We start from the raw sequence: 16,893 nt of genomic DNA, 5'->3' as shown, positions 1-16,893 counted from the left end.
AGGTTAATTTAATGAAAATTCATGTCTTTAGTATTCATTAATTATGTGAAATGATGTGCTATTAGATGTGCATTATTGTGGCTTCTTGCTTAATAAATTGCATATATACATGATATGTATATATAGTGATGTATATATAGTGAATGCATGTAATTGTTATTTTATGTATACGATATGTTTTGCTATTAATGTTGTAACTTGATTTAGGACAAAGTTAAGGATTAGTGAGATGAAGAGAATGAGCTAGAGTTGTCAAAACATTAGGGTTGACAATGGTAACTAAGATGTGATTAGAGAAATATATAGATTTATGTTATAAGAGATTATTGTATATCTTGGATTTCAAGAATTATTGATGATATTAACATGGAGAACAGTTTAAATTTTTCATGGTTTATCTAGATATTTGATATAAGATGTGCTTTTGTATATGTGATATCAAATTATGTTGAGTTCAATCGTGGTGTTGAGTTCTGGTTGAGTAGAACTCCCCAACTAACTTAGGTGGAAGCTTGACTCTCTGAGAGGTTATTAAAGGAAAGGACTACGTTATGAGATGTGCAATCACCCTTAAATTATGTGATATGGTTTCATTATCTAAATTGATATTTTAGCACATATATTGTAGTAAAAAACCAAGCATTGATATATGAGAATTCTGATATATACATGTTGTAATCTAATTTGGAAATCCCTATTAGTGACATGTGGATTAGAGATTAAGTATAATTCTCTCATCCTAGAGTTTCTGTGTGGGTAAAGATAGGACTCCTTTAAAATATGTGTAACTGTTACAAAAGAGAGAAATGGACAAAATGAACTATGGTGAGATAAAATGTATTTTGGAGATGGTTGTGTTATGCTAATATTTTTGTATATATATTTGTTGTTAACCAAACTTTTCTAAACCATCCCTTGCCTCTTTTAGCCTCCAATAAGCCTTCCCCAAGCCTCCATTTCCACGAATAGTTGAGAAAGGAATTTAATTGGAGATTTTGGAGACGAAGCTTGCGACTTTGATTGGCTCAGCCCATCAAGTACCGCCACACATGGTAGTTGAAGGTGAAGTCACCAGCACTCGTGTGCCACGCGATAACCTCCAACCAATCAATTTATCACCAACAAACCCACTTGCTAGTAGCAACTCCTACATAATTGTAAACTAGAAAAGAAATGGAGGATTGACCTTTTATGTCTCGTAGAAGTAGTTTTGGTACGTTTGTCATCCCTATATGCCTTTATATGGGCATGGTCTAGGTCACGTTTACTTAGAATAGGTCACGTTTACTTGGAATAGGTCTAAACTCCACAAATTTAACCTGCTATAATTAAGTTGCTTAATATTTGTCACAGTAAAGAATTTGAAAGGCTAGATCTTGTCTAAATATTATGAATCAAAGAAAAGGCTATTATAAGAATTATTGTTTGTGAGCTCTTATGCTTGATGTTAAGAAAAAAAATATATTAGAAACCACAATTATGTTGAACAAGAGGCTAATGATATCTAATTGAGATTGGGGCATTACTTACAAACTTGTATTATAATGAAGTATTTGCAATCATAGATATAAGATACAATTGAGACAATGCCTTATTTGAAAGGAGCACAGCCACTCTCTTTCGATTGTCTATAATTTATGCACAAATAAGTTGAAAAAACTTGTTCAGTTAAAAACTTTATGCTATAATTGCAACTCAACTAATAAAAGATCAACTTAATACATGCACCAAACTTGCTTAATAACCCTTTAGATAAATCAGGAAAATGTTAAAGCAACCAATTCAACACCAGTATCTAAATGAATAATTAAATTACTGAAATGCAAAAGTTCTTGTTTGACACTTAAGTTGGAGGATCGAAACTTTTTCAAACAAAAAATTTATATATTATTTTAGTGTTTTTATTATTAAAATTTATTAAATTTAATTTTAAATTATTTATTTTTTAATATTCTCTAACTTGTATATTTTTAAAAAAAAAATTTCCCAAAAAGAGAATTTTAGCCTCTATAGCTTACACTCACTCCTTAAACATTCCCCTCAAATAACTTTGAAATGTTCTCACCAACAGTGACTCTTCTCACGGGCAAGTAGCCATAAAAATAAATGCAATGTTCAATTTAATTTACATGTAAAGCGTCACTCTGTTTTCTAATTTCTTTGCTACTTTAACATAAATTGGATACATAATTTTGACACTCCCAACACAAAAATAAATTGATTTAAAATAAAAAAGATGGTCTAATTTTCTTTTTTTCAAAGTAACATCTTAATCCAAAAGAATTCCTGAATATCAATGCAAGGCCTCTTCAGTTCTTTTTTAGAAATCAAGGCTCTATTCGTTTCATAAAAATATTTTATATATAAAAAATATTTTTTTATAAATGAAAAATATTTTTTTTAGTTATAATATTAAATTAATAATATATTTATATCATATATATATATATAAATATTTTTTATATTTTCATAAAATAATTTTTTTAAAAATAATTTAATTATTCTTTAATTAAGAAAATATTTTGTATTGACTTTTTTTTAAGTGCATCAAATATTAGAAAATATATATATATATATATATATTACCAAACAATAGGAACCTAAAGTTGATAGTTGACAACATCAAAACCGATCATACCCTTTGCAAGAAACTAATCTGCCAACTAAAAGCGTATAAGCAACTTTATTTCTAGCTCAATAGCAGCAACTAATTCCATTATCTACTGTTCCTTATTATAAATTGCCCTTCCCTATTCCTGTGTCTAAGAATATTAGGACACCTAGTATAGCATATGAAACTACATACAATCGTTTGTTTGTGTTAGCTCCAACGTCCATTTTTGGTTTTCCAACTTCAAACTTTGACTGAAGTTCTTCCAAAGATCAGGGACAGCACTCAGCAGAAGTGAATGTAGCAAAACATGGAGCCATACTTAAATCAATGTGGATGTAGGTAGCTTTTAATGGACAAAGAGGAGGCTTTAAAATGTGTTGCCCTCAATATCAGAAAAATGGAACCCATCATTCATCCGTTACTTCAAACCAACATCAAAATTACAGTGGAAACTCCTTCTGCAGAAGGTCTATATTCCGAGAATCGCAAACTTCAAGCATGTCATTCCTAGAAGCACAGCTGCAAATAGAAAAGGATATAAAAGATGTAGGATACTGATAAATCACACAAATTCTGAAACATTTATCATATCTCACTAACATACCTCAATGAAATTCTCAAATATTGCCAGGCATTATCTGCCTTTGGATTCATAGCAAGTGCCCTCACATAGTAGCGAATGGATTCCTCGTACAGACCCTGGAGTCAAAAGGAAAAGCACACTTGTCTAATAGTTCATTTCACCATAATATACAGATCCAATATGGCAGTGAGCTTAGGGATCCTGAATGCGATTCTGATAGCGAAGAATGATTGCATTTTCAAACTAGACAAGTAAATCTTAAAGCATGCATATACCTAGTCCAGAAATAGAAGGTTGCACATCTCAATTATCATGGTAAAGCAATAAATCCAACAGAATAGGGTACCAAAGTGAACATATTCAGAAGAACATGTACAATTCATTAAAAATAGGAGTCCGCTCTGCATTTCCATGATTTGAGATAAGCTCACTGGTTTTCGGGCTCCATATCTTAGAAAGAAATTCAGAAATTTGTTTCTTTGGGCTATTTTGATATTTTTAATTATCTAAGGTATTTTGGCATTTGTCTTTGTAATTAGGGTTATAGTTATCTCATGATACCTAAGGTATCATTAGAAGCTCTTCTAAATTCTAACTTTAGGTTCTATTTGGATGAAATCAAAACTTCAAGATCATCTTGAATTTTCAGCTGTCTTTTCATGACTCTACACACTTTTAGCCGAGAGTCTATTAATTATGACAAGTTCACCATCAGATTTCAGCAATCCCCTACCCTCCCAAGTACACATAGGTCTCTTTGACTAATGGTGAGCGACTTAAATAATTTAAGATTAACTGGTATCAATTCTAATTTCTAATAGAAGAATATTCTCATTCATAAGATTGCCCAAGTGCCAGTCCCCCCACCACCCAAACCCCCCCCCCAACCAACCCCAATCCTTCTATTCTATATCTAGATTTAATACCATACCACAGTTTAGAATCTTTCATTTTCAGATGACTTTTCTTCATTGAGTATACAGCTACAAAATTTTTCTCAGCATGTTTATAACTTTATCTATTGCCTTTTATGGAAAAATATTTTCATACTATTACTGCCAAAAATAGTGGTCAAGATATTGGTTACTGACTTCCCATCATCATATAAATGCCAAAGATGCCAGGAAGAGTGGACAATCAAGCAGGGTAATAACCTGGTTGGCATAACTGATTCCCATATTTGCCCATGCTCGAACATAGTTGGGCTTCAAATCAAGTGCCTGGAAAACAAAAAAGAGATGCTTAGATGAATAAACAAGAAATAGATTAAGAATGGAATGAAAGTTGATGCCAACTACTCAAGACATTTTGCAAACAATATGCAAAATCACCACGCTGCTAAAATATATAGTTGTGACCATACTTTTCCTCTACTGAATCTGAGACGACAATTGCAAAGCTATCAAAAGGCAAACTCTAAAATGGTATCCCCTACTTCATATAATAAAATCACTATTCATGAAGTGCTAGCTCATGTGAGAAGCCCAAAGCCTCAGACTTGTCCAAGCAGAAAATTCCCCACTACTTAATGCTATGCATAGCAAATCCCAAGCCTAGTGAAGAAAGCAAAGGAAATACTTAATATATGAGAAAAGTGAGTGAAGGACAACAATAAATGGCTCTGAGGCTACCATGCTTTGACTGGTCCAAAGAGGTGGAGTTATTATGCTATGTAAAAACTAATACATGCCAACAGGGCACACCTGAATGCAATTACCAAATAAGTATGAATGGCTCTTAAAGCAGCACCTAAATTTCATTCACATCCCCACAAACCACCACAAACCAAAGGAACCATCAGTATTACATCCATATCTCCTAACATAGCACCTATTATATCCACTTCTCATCTACATAGCACCAATTATATCCACTTATCATCTACATAGCACCTGTTACTCTGTATCTCATTCACATAGCACCTATTACCTCAAATCATATTTTTTGGCCCTCTCATGTAATATGTGAATGATATACCTAAAATTCTTGAACATCCCAACATCCCGAGTTTTGTTTTAACGAAAAAGAAAATTATAAAAAAAAAAAAAGGAAACAACTTCGGGGTTGTTGGATAAGTGATAACATAATTAAACACTTAAATTAAAAATTTCAGCTCTTATATATTTTAAATTTGTTTGATAATGCTTATCCATATATCACTTTAAGTTTCTATTACGTTACAGTTCTCTAAAGATAGTAATAACAAATTTTAACTTAAAATAAAATGTCATAGATATCAAACTGATTTATTAGATTTAGGCATTTAGCACTTTATTTTCAGCAGATGCCAAACAGGTTTACAATTTTAAATTTTCAGGATTTATCTTATGCAATAATTGAAATTTAACTCTTAAATTTTCAGTAATTAATTTTCAAATTTAGCAAACACCACCTCAATAAACTATCATACCTAAACCAAGAAACCTTACAAGCCTATTTCTGAAACAACCACTATATTTTCCTCTTGTAATCAAAGTATATATATTTTGTAAAATATGGAAATACTATACCAAAATAACCCAAAAATACAGTTGATTTAATTTGATCAGAAATTTACATGTTGATAAGCCAATATTGCATCAGCACTCTGAACACTGTTGGCTTGTGTCGCACCAAGTTTGTTCCACAGGGAGTAATCCTGTGGCTTGAGCTTCAAAGCCGTCTGGAAGGAAGCAATGGCTTTGTCATATTCCCTGGATAAATTATATAGGACACCAAGTACGATGTGCACATCAGCATCCTCAGGTGATATCTGAGAAGCTTCGTTGAATAATCTAGCAACCTGCATATAAAGGCAGAATTTTTATGAGTAACAAAAAGTGAACAATAAAATAAAATAATTAGAAGATCTCAAACAAAACAGAAAATCATTGGGAGACACCAATTAAAAGATTCCACCACCCTTCACTTGCAAATTTAATTTCTAAGCAGCCAACAATCATCAGCTCTAGTGGGCCATGCAAACAAAACTCGAGACATATCAATGGTTAATTTTCAGAAATGGAAAAATCCACTCTGAGACTCCTAAACTCCGCATATTTTGTCTGTTGAGCCCCAGAAACTATATTGCTTCACTTTGCATATTTTGTTATCTTCATGGTGCAATGGACATCTAAGATCTAACACATCAATAGTACAACACGTGCTATAATGAACTTGTTATTTATATCTTACTATTTTTGAAATAAAAATTGCATGTCTTGTTCTTCTATAGGGCAAGCAGTTTCACCACAAATATTTCAAGTTTCAGATTCAACTTATTTCTTCCACAAAACATTTTAGACTATACAGAATGTCTAATACCAGTTTATTACAAGTTACCACTTACCCTGACAGATAAGATGACTATTGTGTGACATTTACCTAGCAACAAGTTCAAAACTTACCAAAAAAACTATTTTAACAACAGTTACAAATGCACAAAATGGGAACCACAAGGAGGTCAAAGAAACAGATATTTCCAAAAATAACACTTACATCAGCATAATATAATGAATCAGCAAGCTCTGGAGTGGCAAGTGTTCCATACTTTGGATGATTACGAAGCCATCCATACAGGTATTTCAAGGCAGCTGCCTGCTCCAACTCTGCAATTAAAAAGATAAGTAATCATTTGCTTTGATCTTATATTCAATACTTCAACAACTATTAAATAATATATCTTTTCAAGGTTTCTGATACCAAATCATAATCAGATTAAAAATCACACACAGATTTAAATTGAGGTCATAAAAGTACTAAGACCAAAAATAGCTAAGCTAAGAATTTCAAGGTAGGGGTGTACAACGAAACTAAAAACCCAAAGAACCCAAGAAAAACAAATGAATACATACCGAAAATAATGGTTTCTGAAATTTGTTTTGGATGAGGGTTGAAGAATAAAAGAAAACTAGGTATTCGTTCAGTCTTTGTTTACTAATAAAACATAGTATAATATACAGTTATAGTTTAGTACAGTATCATTTTACAGGGGTTATATATTTCTTCTTCCTCTCATTCCAAGCCCTACCAATCATTTTCTTCTTATCTATCAAATTCTTTTCCTCTTCTTCTTCTACAAGCTTTGAGAGAGAGATTCACAACAAAGTTACTCTGATGTCTTCTTAATCTCATCTCTCACAACCTTCCCTTTCCTCTCGATTGCTTCAACACAATATATTCTATTTTTTAAATGGTTCATGTGCTGATCACTTGGTCTTGATGTTGCTGCACAACCACAATGAAAATTGTGTCTCAGTCTGTACCGTTTACTCAAGATAAGCTTTGGTATATTGGTGCTGGGATTTGTGGCTTTTCAAAAGGGTTTTTGAGTTTTGTTGAGATTAAACTATATTGAGGCAAGTGATTTTGTGTTCTAATAGGAAAATTTTAAAGTTAGGTTAACTTATTGTTGATGGCTTCTTGTGAATGTTGGACCTTGTTTATTGAATCGAAATCTTCACGAATTTACTTTATATTTGGTTTTTTCCCATGTTTATAATTGTTCTGCATTTAAATTGTCCCTTACTTTTTCTTTAGATTTTTCCTTTATATTGGTTTAAAATTTAAACCAGACCCAATAAAGAAAGTGAAGGAACCACTGAATCCAATCAATGCGATTTCTCCTCCAGCAATGGTTTCAGTTTCCCATTTCGATTTGTTTTAGCATTAGATCTCACCTGTCCAAACTCCAAACCAACCCATGTACAGGCCTAATTTAAGTTACACGTCTTGATTCTAAACATGTGAAGGAACAAGGGCTTACCATTTGTATGACTCACGCCAAGAGCAAGAAGCACTTCGAGATTCGTGGGATCAGCCTCCTGTGCACGCATCATTGCTGCAATAGCCTGTACAGATATCAATGTAGTCTATCATAACCAAACCATATGAAAAATCTCATCTAGTCAGACTCTTTCATAAACAACCAGAACAAGCAAACACTTGAATTCAGAATACAGGATCAATGAAAAATCAAGTTGGTGCAACTTGTACCCATTTACAACTTATTGAGTCGAGATTTGACCACAAGCTACAATGCTGGACCAAATTAATGAGCTACGCCTATTACATTCAGATAAAAACAATAATGAAATCATACATGTATGTCTAGTTCTCACAATGATGCAAAACCAAAATCCCCAAAAAACAGATATATTTAGGCATTCTAGAAAGTCAATGGCTCAACTTATACCACAGAGACATCCAAATAACAAGAGGAGAGACTTCAAATTCAATGCTGATTGAGAAAATATTTATGGAAGTTCAAAGAGGAAAACAATAGAAAAGGTACAAAATAGCAGTATATGTATAACAAATACACAAATAACAGTTTAAATCCACACCAAGCAGCTACGAAGCCACATGGTTATGAACATATTCCAAGACTTTTAAGTAATTCCAGAGAAAAAGCCAAAATATATATATAGTAGCAAACTTAGCTTCTTGTTATGGAAATGCCCCTGAATGGAACATGAATCATTGTATTTATTAGAATTTGATACACCTAAAACGTAAAAGACTTTCTACATCAAGGAAAGGATTGGAGGAAACAGGCAATAGATGGTGGAATTAACTCTCTCTAATATTCCTGGATCTGTTCCTCTTTCTAGTTCATAATAATTATTATACTCAAAATAATAATTAATACATTCCACAACCAAAAATATAAAAGCCTCAATACCATCAGTAGCAGCATCTTCATGAAGGCCTTGGAAGGCCTAAGAGATGGTGTTATATGACAACTTTGCAAAAGGAAACAGATATAAAATGAAGGAAATGATAGGGGAAGCCTGCGATACTGATAACTATTTCTCCAAGAAGTTCTGGAAGAGTAAAAGAAACCATGTTGCACAATTACAGAGGTTGTAAAGAAACTATCTTAATCCAATAATTTAGATTGTGAGTTGAATAACCTGTTGATCATCATCGTTCTCAGCATGTGCTATTCCAAGTAACCTCCAACCTTCAGCATTATCTGGGTTTTTCAAGACTTCAGCCTCTAAAGCAAGCACTGCTTCACTCAAAAGCCCTTTGCGGAATAGCTCCTGGCCTTCTTTTAAAGGATTAGGGTGACCAACATAAGGATTCATACCAGAGAACACATAGTCTCCCCCTGAAGCTTCTGACTGCCGCTTAGCAGCTACTCTTTCATTTAGGTACCTGTACATTATTACAATACACTGATTACCATAACTAGAAAAGAAAAGAAAATTGCTCTAGCAATTGGCGCCGCCCCAAAAGTTCATTATATTATATTTCATCTTGACCAAATATTTTCAAAACAAAGCACTTCCTCATAACAAAAAAAATGATATATTATTAAAAAAAAAAAAAAAGTATTAAGGTAACAGCGACCCAATACTCTGCATTCGTTATGAAAGTATATCAATGTCTTTGAGAGTAACATCATGAAAACAATAAAAAAGTTATCAAATGATGAAAATAATGACTTCAAAAGCAGCAATTAACATGGAAAGAAATTAATAGGATCAACGGCAATATAACATCAAAGCTAGAGACATAAAACAAATGATTGATATTAATTACATGTCCATTCTAGAACTGCTTCAGAAGATCCAGTTGATAAATATCATAACAGGAAGATTCTAAATAACAGATGAGGGATTGAGGTTAACTAACCCCACACCACAACACCCCCACCCCCTCCCCACCCCAACCCCTTTCTCCTACGACACCACCCACCCAAACAAGAAAAAAAAAATCTTATACATTTAAACAACTGAAAATAGCCCATTATGAGCCACTTTTGAGTGTTGATCCATGCGAATAACTGATTTCTCCTATCTATTTTACTTACTCATCATAGGCATTTGCCCAATTATCAGCTGAACTATCCCCCAGTTCTCCTTTCTCAACCTGCTGCCCAAATTCTTCCACCCAGTCATTAACATGCAACTTTGAGAATTCATTCACCCACCGATCATCAACAGACCCATTTTGCTCTCCTTCTGTGGTAAACTCATTCACCCATCGATCAGGTCCACGAGAAACCTGAAGAGCATTAAAATTAGTTGCTAGAAATTATAAGCAGAGACTAAAGTATAAACAGGCCATTACACATACACAGAACTTTAGCTGCCCGTACAGATAAGATGCCAAAGTAAAAGTAATGAACACCAACTAACATGCAATTTCAAGTTTGATAACTGCTCTGCTCTGCTCAAGAAAGCCATATCCCAATTACTTAAGTTTTGTTCACCCTTATGATACTTATAAGGCAAAGAATAAGAATAAATAATAATTGAAAACAATAGAGAGAGTTTCAGTGCCTAATTTGCTAACCGGGCAACAACTATGTCTTGCTAGCATTGCTAAATGAGTTCTCTTACATGTCTTCCTCTTTCTGTTATTAGAAGAATTTAACTATTGGTTACTTCAGGAGAATATTTGTTGACTCAAATCATATTTGTATCTTTAGGTGCATAAAATAGCAATATTTTTATAATTGTGCGCATGATAATAGTACTGTCAAGGTGTCATGGGTTCACCTAAAGCTTAAACCCAATGCCACCAAGACTAAGATAGGGGACTTGCATATAATGAAACTTTAGTACTTTGCAGAATATAGAATTTCATGCACATATTGGTTCTCAAGGTAAGCAACTGCAATATCCTCTATGTATCTCCTTCTAGGTCTCACTGCCTTTTGCAATTTGTTATGGAAAGTCAATTCACTATATTATTTCTCTGTATATTCTGTATTCCTATTTAGGATTTCTTCCTAATTAGTAGAACACAATTATAGGAATCAATTGTATATATATACCCATGTACAGATTAATTGAAATTAAGGAGAATCGTCTCTTTCTACATGGTATCAGAGCAGGTCATCTATCTAGGGTGACTATTTGTTCTCACCACCCAGCTCAGGAGAGACCTTGGCTGCCAACCGGCCGTTTCGACTCCGATCAACATCGTCGGCGTCGCCTCAACCCCCTCATTCCACCACTGTGTGTTGTTGCCTGATTCAATACACCATTAAAGGACTTCTGAGGTTTGGCTCTCAGATCCTATTTCAGTATTTGCTTGATTTGTGATTTTGGATTATTTTGCTGCTGTAAGCACTTTGGATTAGTGTTTCGGTTAGTTTTCTTTGTCTCAACAAATGGCAGACAATAAGAATGTTATTTCTGATGTGATTCCGGTGATGACTAAGATCACGGAACACAAACTTAATGGTTCGAATTACCTAGAATGGAGTAAGACTGTTAGGATCCATTTGCGTAGCATTGATAAGGATGATCACCTTACTAAAGATCCACCTACTGATGATACACGACAAACTTGGCTAAGGGAGGATGCTGGGCTGTTTTTGCAGCTTCGGAACTCGATTCACAGCAAAGCAGTTAGTTTAATTAATCACTGTGAATTTGTTAAGGAATTGATGGATTACTTAGATTTTCTGTATTCTAGTAAATGAAATATCTCCCGTATTTATGATATTTGTAAGGCATTCTACAGTGCTGAAAAAGAGGATAAGTCTCTCACGGCTTATTTTATTGATTTTAAATGGGTATATGAGGAACTTAATGTGTTGTTGCCTTTTAGTCCTGATGTGAAAGTTCAGCAAGCCCAACGGGAGCAACTGGTTGTTATGAGTTTTCTTGCAGGCCTTCCTTCAGAGTATGAGACTGCTAAATCTCAAATTCTCTCCAGTTCTAAGATTTCCTCTTTGCATGAAACGTTCACACGGGTCCTTCGTACAGAGAGTACCCAATCTTCACAGCCTGCTAGTAGTGCTCTTATTAGCCGTAATCCAAATGGACAACAGGGTAATAGAAGAGGAAGGAGCGGAGGAATTACAGGCAACAGAAGTAATCAGCGTAATGAAAAGGCTAAATCTAATTAGGACTTAAGAGGAGTCATTTATTATTATTGCCATGAGCCTGGCCCTACAAAATATAATTGTCCGCAACTTCAGAGGAAAAATCAGCGATCACAGATGGCAAATATGGCAACAAAGCATTATGTAGTATCTTCCTCTGAGAAAAATGTTTTGGTATCTGCAGAGGATCTTGCACAATTTTCTCAGTATCAGGCATCTCGAAAGCCTACCAGTTCCCCTGTCACTGCGATCGCTGAATCAGGTAAATCCACTACATGCTTTGTGTCTTCCTCATCCAAATGGGTTATTGATTCTGGTGCGACAGATCACATGACAGGTAATTCTAGTCTTCTATCTGCTTTTCAGTTTAATCTCACTTCCTCTACTATTACTTTAGCTGATAGTTCTACTTCTTGTGTCATGGGTTCTGGAACTGCGAACCCGACTCAGTCAATTTCTTTGTCATCTGTTTTGTGTCTACCAAAATTCTCTTTTAATCTACTTTGTGTTAGTAAACTTACTCGTACCTTAAATTGTTATGTTTCCTTTTTTCCTGACCAGTGTTTATTTCAGGATTTTACGACGAAGCAAATTATTGTTTGAGGACGTGAGTCAGGTGGTCTCTACATTCTGGAAAATTATGTACCGCGGTCGCTTGTTTGCTCCAGTACCTTAACACCTATTGAAGCTCGTTGTAGATTGGGTCATCCTTCTTTGCCTACCATGAAGAAGCTGTGTCCTCAGTTTCAGTCTTTATCAGTACTAGAATGTGAGTCATGTCAGTTTGCAAAACACCATCGTTTGCCTTCTGTGTCTAGAGTCAATAAACGGGCTTCATCCCTTTTGAGTTAGTTCATTCTGATGTTTGGGTTCCTTGTTCTGTTACTTTTAAAACTGGATTTCGTTATTTTGTTATTTTTGTTGATGATTACTCTCGTGTTACCTAATTATATTTAATGAAGAATCATTCTGAGTTGTTTTCTATCTTTTGTGCCTTTTGTAATGAAATCAAAACTCAAATTAGTATTTTTGTGCGCATATTAAGAAGTGACAATGGCAAAGAATACTTTTCAGCACAATTTCAATCTTATATAACACAAAATGGCATTCTTCATCAGTCTTCCTGTGTTGATACCCCATCCCAAAATGGCGTGACCGAAAGAAAAAATCGACATTTTCTTGAGGTAACTCGTGCTCTTCTTTTTCAGATGAAAGTTCCTATACACTTTTGGGCGGATGCAGTTTCTACGACATATTCTTTTATCAATCGTATGCCATCTTCTGTCCTTAATGGGGATATAACTTATACTGCTTTGTTTCCTACAAAATCTTTGTTCCCTGTTGAACCCCGTATTTTTTATTGTACCCGTTTTGTGCGTGATGTTCATCCACAGGTTACTAAATTGGATCCAAAGTCTCTTAAATGTGTCTTCCTTGGGTACTCCCGGATCCAAAAAAGGGTACTGTTGTTTCTCTCCTACTCTTAATCGTTATCTTGTTTCTGCAGATGTCACATTTTTTTAGACCACTCCATTTTTTTCTCAATCATCTGTGTATGAGAGTCAAGGGGAGAAGGATGATCTCTTAATATATACTATCCAACCAATGTCTAGTCCTCTCCCATAGCCTGTTCCTTCTGTCTCTAGACCTACTCGACCTCTCGTTGTTCATGTTTATTCCAGGAGATTGGAGATTCCTGACTTAGATCCTCCACCAGCTACTTCGTTGGGAGATCTTGTACCTCATACTGATCATGATTCTGATCTAGACTTACCCATTGCTCTTCATGAAGGTAAACGTTCATGTACTTACCCCATCTCTTCTTTTGTTTCTTATAATTAATTATCTTCTTGTTCTCGGTGTTTTGTTACTTCTTTAGACTCTGTTCCTATCCCTAATACTGTTGGTGAGGTACTATCTTATCCTGGCTGGTGTGTTGCTATGAAAGAGGAAATGGAGGCTTTAGATGCTAATGGTACATGGGAACTGTTGCCTTTGTCCACTGGTAAGAAAGCTATTTGTTGCAAATGGGTATTTACAATAAAGGTAAATCCTGATGGTTCTGTGGCTAGGTTAAAAACACGCCTTATAGCGAAAAAATATGCTCAGACATATGGGGTTGATTACTCTGACATTTTTTCTCCTGTAGCTAAACTTACTTCTGTTCGCTTGTTTATCTCTTTAGCAGCTACATATGATTGGCCCCTGCACCAATTGAATATCAAGAATGCTTTCCTTCATGGTGATCTTCAGGAGGAGGTATATATGGAGCAACCACCTGGGTTTATTGCTCAGGGGGAGTTGGGTAAAATTTGCAGGCTTCGGAAGTCTCTTTATGGCTAAAAACAAAGTCCTAGGGCTTGATTTGAGAGATTCAGTGAAGCATTACAGGAATTTGGTATGCAAAAGAGTAAGTGTGATCACTCAGTATTTTATAGGCAATCTGAGGCTGGTCTAATTCTCCTGGTAGTCTATGTAGATGACATTGTCATCACTGGGAGTGACTCTGCAGGTATTTCATCTCTTAAAACCTTCCTCCAAACCCAGTTTCAGACCAAAGACTTAGGATTGTTAAAGTATTTCTTGGGTATTGAAGTTATGAAAAGTAATAAGGGTATTTTCTTGTCTCAAAGAAAATGTCCTCAATATATTGACAGAGACAGAAAAATTAGGTGCTAAGCCTTGTAGTGCACCAATGACTCCAAATTTACAACTGTTAGCAGGGGATAGTGAGTTGTTTGAAGATCCAGAGAGATACAGGAGATTGGTTAGAAAATTGAACTGCCTTACAGTCACTCGTCCTGACATTGCTTATGCCGTTAGTGTGGTAAGTCAGTTTATGTATTCCCTAACTGTTGCTCATTGGTAAGCCTTGGGACAAATCTTGTGTTATCTGAAGGGCGCTCCAGGAAGAGGTTTGTTATATGGTAATCATGGGCATTTAAATGTTGAATGTTTTTCAGATGCCGACTGGGCTGGATCTAAGGCTGACAGGAGGTCAACTACTGAATATTGCGTTTTTGTTGAAAGAAATTTGGTGTCTTGGAGAAGCAAGAAGCAGAGTTTAGTTTCTCGATCTAGTGCTGAATCCGAATACAGAGCCATGTCACAATCAGCATGTGAGATAATGTGGATACTTCAATTACTAGATAAGATAGGTTTTAAGACCTCCCTGCCTGCGAAAATATGGTGTGATAATCAAACTACTCTCCATATTGCTTATAATTCGGTGTTTCATGAGCGGACCAAACATATTGAGATTGATTCACTTTGTTAGTGAAAAAATTCAACAACAGATCATCTCAATAGGAAACATCAAAACTGGAGAGCAGTTAAGAGATATTTTCACAAAAGCTCTGAATGGAGCTAAGATTGATTACATTTGTAACAAGTTGGGCATGATTAACATCTATGCTCCAGCTTAAGGGGGAGTGTTATGGAAAGTCAATCACTATATTATTTCTCTGTATATTCTGTATTCTGTATTCCTATTTAGGATTTCTTCCTAATTAGTAAAACACAATTATAGGAATCAATTGTATATATATATACTCGTGTACAGATTAATTGAAATTAAGGAGAATCATCTCTTTCTACACAATTGTCCAATGGACCAAGTGTGATTGTGAGGTGCAAAACCATTTTACCTGATTTCTTTGTTAATAAATTTTATCTTTCAAGCATGACTATTTAAAAATTTGCAACTGGAGTGCAGAAGGCAGAATAAATTAAAAATACCTTCAGTATTTGACAATATTACAGGTGTTCCATTTAGGCTATTAATAACAAGCTAATGGACCTTTCAGGTATCAAATCTTCGTACTGAATATTAATTTTATTTCTACCATTGTCTTTTATAGCAAGACAAAGACCAAGGACATACCCATTAGAGGAGCAAAAGCCCGTCAATAAGCTAATATTGTTGTCCAAGAGGGGAGAAACTAAGTAGTAAGGACAAAAATTGGGAAGTAGAAGATAAGAGCAAGAGAAAATAAAGATAAGAAAGTTATTCTCAAAAAAATGAAAAGGACAGGCAAAAAGAAAGAGAAGGAATGATAATGGAAGAAAATTTTTAAAATTACAGTTTTGACCATAGTTTTTGGATAAGAATTTGTTATTACATGGTAAATGAGCAATTTTGAAAGTCTCCACCCCCTTTCCTCTCTGATTTGGAAGAAAGTAGTTTTTTTTTTTTTTTCCCTCCGCCACTCATTAGTTTTAATGAGATGAGCTTTCTCTCCACATTAGGGAAAAAACCCACAATTGTAGCTTACTTAATAGTCAAGTACCTTGATGAAGCCCAGTTCGCACTATGTGACTGTGAAGCAAAATTAAGAGAAGAGAGGGGAGGAGAGAGCATATAAGCTATTACAAGTAATGATCTTATCTTTTACAAACTTCAATATGTTCTAATACTGCAAAATTTTTTGCAAATCAAATGAGTCAAACAGGATTATCATGCATGCATGATTCTTTAAGTGTCGATATTCAGGATTCAATATTTACATTGTTACATTCAAGTGTGTGCATGTGCATGCCATTTGGCAATCAAAGAACATAATACAAATTCCTTTTTTTTCATGCTTTCAGTAAATCTTTACTTGCCTCATCACGCACATATTCATCAGCCCAAGAGGTACCCCTAGTATACTGTTGTTGATATTCTGTTGCCCAATCACTAGGTCCAGCAGCTGGCTTGACTTGATTATCATCAATAATAAGTTCACCACGACTCATCTTTGACACAAATTGAAGAAACTTTGAATTCTGCATTCCCATGTAATTTGATGAATATTCAAGCATAACCAGCAATAAAGACAGAAAAAGGAGACATATGAAAACATAACTAATTAATTCCTTCAGTGATGT

The 16,893-nt window shown here is 34.7% G+C and overlaps 1 protein-coding gene across 2 annotated transcripts in view; it reads right to left on the bottom strand.

Moving 5' to 3' along the window:
• Window positions 1-2,657: 2,657 nt before the first annotated feature.
• Window positions 2,658-16,893, bottom strand: part of LOC110639604 (peroxisome biogenesis protein 5) — a 29,660-nt gene continuing 15,424 nt past the window's right edge. For both annotated transcript variants that reach the window (XM_021790623.2, XM_058153822.1), the window contains 9 exons: window positions 16,630-16,791; window positions 9,997-10,190; window positions 9,092-9,338; window positions 7,942-8,026; window positions 6,675-6,784; window positions 5,755-5,979; window positions 4,352-4,417; window positions 3,219-3,313; window positions 2,658-3,133 (listed from right to left, as the gene is read on the bottom strand). In XM_021790623.2, coding sequence (XP_021646315.2) covers window positions 3,055-3,133; window positions 3,219-3,313; window positions 4,352-4,417; window positions 5,755-5,979; window positions 6,675-6,784; window positions 7,942-8,026; window positions 9,092-9,338; window positions 9,997-10,190; window positions 16,630-16,791 — 1,263 coding nt within the window. In that variant the 3' untranslated portion in view covers window positions 2,658-3,054. The remainder of the gene's footprint in view (window positions 3,134-3,218; window positions 3,314-4,351; window positions 4,418-5,754; window positions 5,980-6,674; window positions 6,785-7,941; window positions 8,027-9,091; window positions 9,339-9,996; window positions 10,191-16,629; window positions 16,792-16,893) is intronic.

This window comes from Hevea brasiliensis, chromosome 9 (genome assembly GCF_030052815.1).
Source record: "Hevea brasiliensis isolate MT/VB/25A 57/8 chromosome 9, ASM3005281v1, whole genome shotgun sequence".
Classification (NCBI taxonomy): domain Eukaryota; kingdom Viridiplantae; phylum Streptophyta; class Magnoliopsida; order Malpighiales; family Euphorbiaceae; genus Hevea; species Hevea brasiliensis.
The sequence above is the reverse complement of the archived record's forward strand: the minus strand, read 5'-3'. Positions and strand labels throughout refer to the sequence as shown.